Source organism: Scylla paramamosain, chromosome 4, assembly GCF_035594125.1.
Source record: "Scylla paramamosain isolate STU-SP2022 chromosome 4, ASM3559412v1, whole genome shotgun sequence".
In the NCBI taxonomy this organism is placed as follows: Eukaryota; Metazoa; Arthropoda; class Malacostraca; order Decapoda; family Portunidae; genus Scylla; species Scylla paramamosain.
The window spans coordinates 26,724,527-26,727,026 of NC_087154.1; the positions used below are offsets into that span (position 1 = coordinate 26,724,527).

At 39.1% G+C, this 2,500-nt stretch overlaps 1 protein-coding gene across 1 annotated transcript in view; it reads right to left on the bottom strand.

Annotated features, from left to right (window-relative positions):
* LOC135099923 (neurexin 1-like) overlaps positions 1-2,500 on the bottom strand; it is a 62,556-nt gene that overhangs the window by 8,127 nt on the left and 51,929 nt on the right. Inside the window, exon 3 of the mRNA XM_064002623.1 lies at positions 1,077-1,356. Within this exon, the coding sequence (XP_063858693.1) occupies positions 1,077-1,356 (280 nt within the window). The remainder of the gene's footprint in view (positions 1-1,076; positions 1,357-2,500) is intronic.

Here is a 2,500-nt window from a genome sequence, read left to right on the forward strand (position 1 = left end):
TAAGTGGTGCACATGAGTACGAACACTGAAGGAAGGCAAATAAGATAAAAGTAAGATTAGACAGATATGGAGTTTTAAAAAGACTAAGAAAATAATAATAATAATAATAATAATAATAATAATAATAATAATAATAATAAGAAGAAGAAGAAGAAGAAGAAGAAGAAGAAGAAGAAGAAGAAGAAGAAGAAGAAGAAGAAGAAGAAGAAGAAGAAGAAGAAGAAGAAGAAGAAGAAGAAGAAGAAGAAGAAGAAGAAGAAGAAGAAGAAGAAGAAGAAGAAGAAGAAGAAGAAGAAGAAGAAGAAGAAGAAGAAGAAGAAGAAGAAGAAGAAGAAGAAGAAGAAGAAGATGAAGAAGAAGAAGGATGGTACATCGCACTGGCCTTTCTTTTTTTTTTTATGATTTAAACTGTAACTTGAACATCTCATGTGTTCTTGGAATGTATGTCTATTTTCCTGAGTTAATTAGTCACCTGAAAGGTGAGACTCTTTCACTACTTACTTTTATATTTTAATGTTAGCTCTTCAAACCGATACTGGCATCATTCTGTTTGCATGATGAGGGATTGTAGTGCCTTCGTTATTGTGTGTTGTTTTTAGTTGGTTTTAGCAGTTTTTTTTTTTTTTTTTTTTTTTTGGTGTGTGTGTGTGTGTGTGTGTGTGTGTGTGTGTGTGGGCTGGTAAGATACGTTGGTAGGCACATCGATATAGAGTCAGTTGTGGCGTTTGCTAGTAATACCGAAATGAACACGATAAGACGATGACATACAGATATACATGCTCTACGTATACACCCTTACATTCCCATACACTCAGACCCACACACATTAAGTTGGTCACATTCACGTTCAGAAGCATTTATCATTCCGACATTCAGTGCCACATCACTCACATTCACTAACATTTATCTCTTCTTCCTCGCGCAAGTTAACATCAAGGTCATTCACGGTATCACCTCCATGCTCTCATATTTTTATTCTAGCACATATAGCATATAGGCGTGAATGTGCGTTATCACACCTACCCACAACTGCCTCATTACAGTCTCTACGCCTCCTCACCACAAAACACACCCACCTGTTGATGAAGAGCGTGATGGCGCCGGCCCACAGCATCAGCACCACAAGCACTAAGCAGATCTCTTCCACCCGCACCGTCACGGAGCCCACGGTGATGGTGGGCGGGGAGGGCACGCGATGGAAGTTATGGTCATTCTCACGGTTTTCCAGGTCGCGGGAGTGAGCGCGATACGTGTAGGTCTCTCGTGGATCGTGGTAAGAGGGGACTCCCGCTGATACGATCACTTCCGGGAAGGCGTGGTCAGGTTGCGGGCGTGAGCGTGATGAAGATGATCGACCTGCAGAGACCCGCCCTGAGTTATTCATCGACAAGAGAATATGTCTGGATGAGTAAGACTCGTGAAGGCTGTGTAGCTAATCTCTCGATACCACAAAAATACTGGATAGACAGACGAACAGATACAGATAGAGTGGACATACGTGTGGATGAAAGACAGAACCACTGATAATGACTGATGTCTTGTATACCTGCCTCTGTCCTTACACTTCGTATAGTTGACTTGGTAAGTTCATCTCATTTACATAATATACATTCGGTGCAACAGGATAAGGGGACATACTAATGCTAATTTTCCTTACGCTGTTCACCAAGAGGTACAAGTTGGGTATCTCAGATAACACTACACCGCCCTGAATCAGAAACAAGTTGAAGGGATGAGAATGAGGCACAGGAAAAGGGCGAGATCTGGGAGCGTCTAGCCAAGCGCAGGTTCTGCCACCCTCCCGCCTGAGGGAATAGAGTGCCTCTCAGTAATTCATCATTGTGACAGTGTGACCCGAGTGGCCTCTATAGGCTAAGGGGAAAACATTTTTTATTCTCTTATTTGCTGTTGTGGTACCGTGCTGGTGGCGCTGGTTTGTTTGGCTTGTATCTGTGTAATGGACGTTCAACGTAACTCATAGTGTTCCTTCACATGAAGCAATTCGTATCTTCACTACCACCGTAGTAACTGCATTGACTTGACCTCCGTTTTGCCTCAGTTGCAACAAATACTCCATCACGGAAATGTTGTTTGTGTCTATATATATATATATATATATATATATATATATATATATATATATATATATATATATATATATATATATATATATATATATATATATATATATATATATATATATATATATATATATATATATATATATATATATATATATATATATATTGCCCACTATTATTGCAATAATTTGAATAATGTGATTTGTCACAACAACCAAATGGGCATATTTGTCTATATCATTGCAGCTCGGTGGTTCTCTTTAAATGTTTTACCTATAAATTTCATGTAATATTCCGTTCTCTATTTTCTTTGCACATAAACTGACCACAAGCTGCAGTGGTTAGAGGTATGCCGACTAGAAGCGCATGTTATCTATTAGAAGGATTCCCCACAGACAAAAGAGAAACGACAAAGTCGA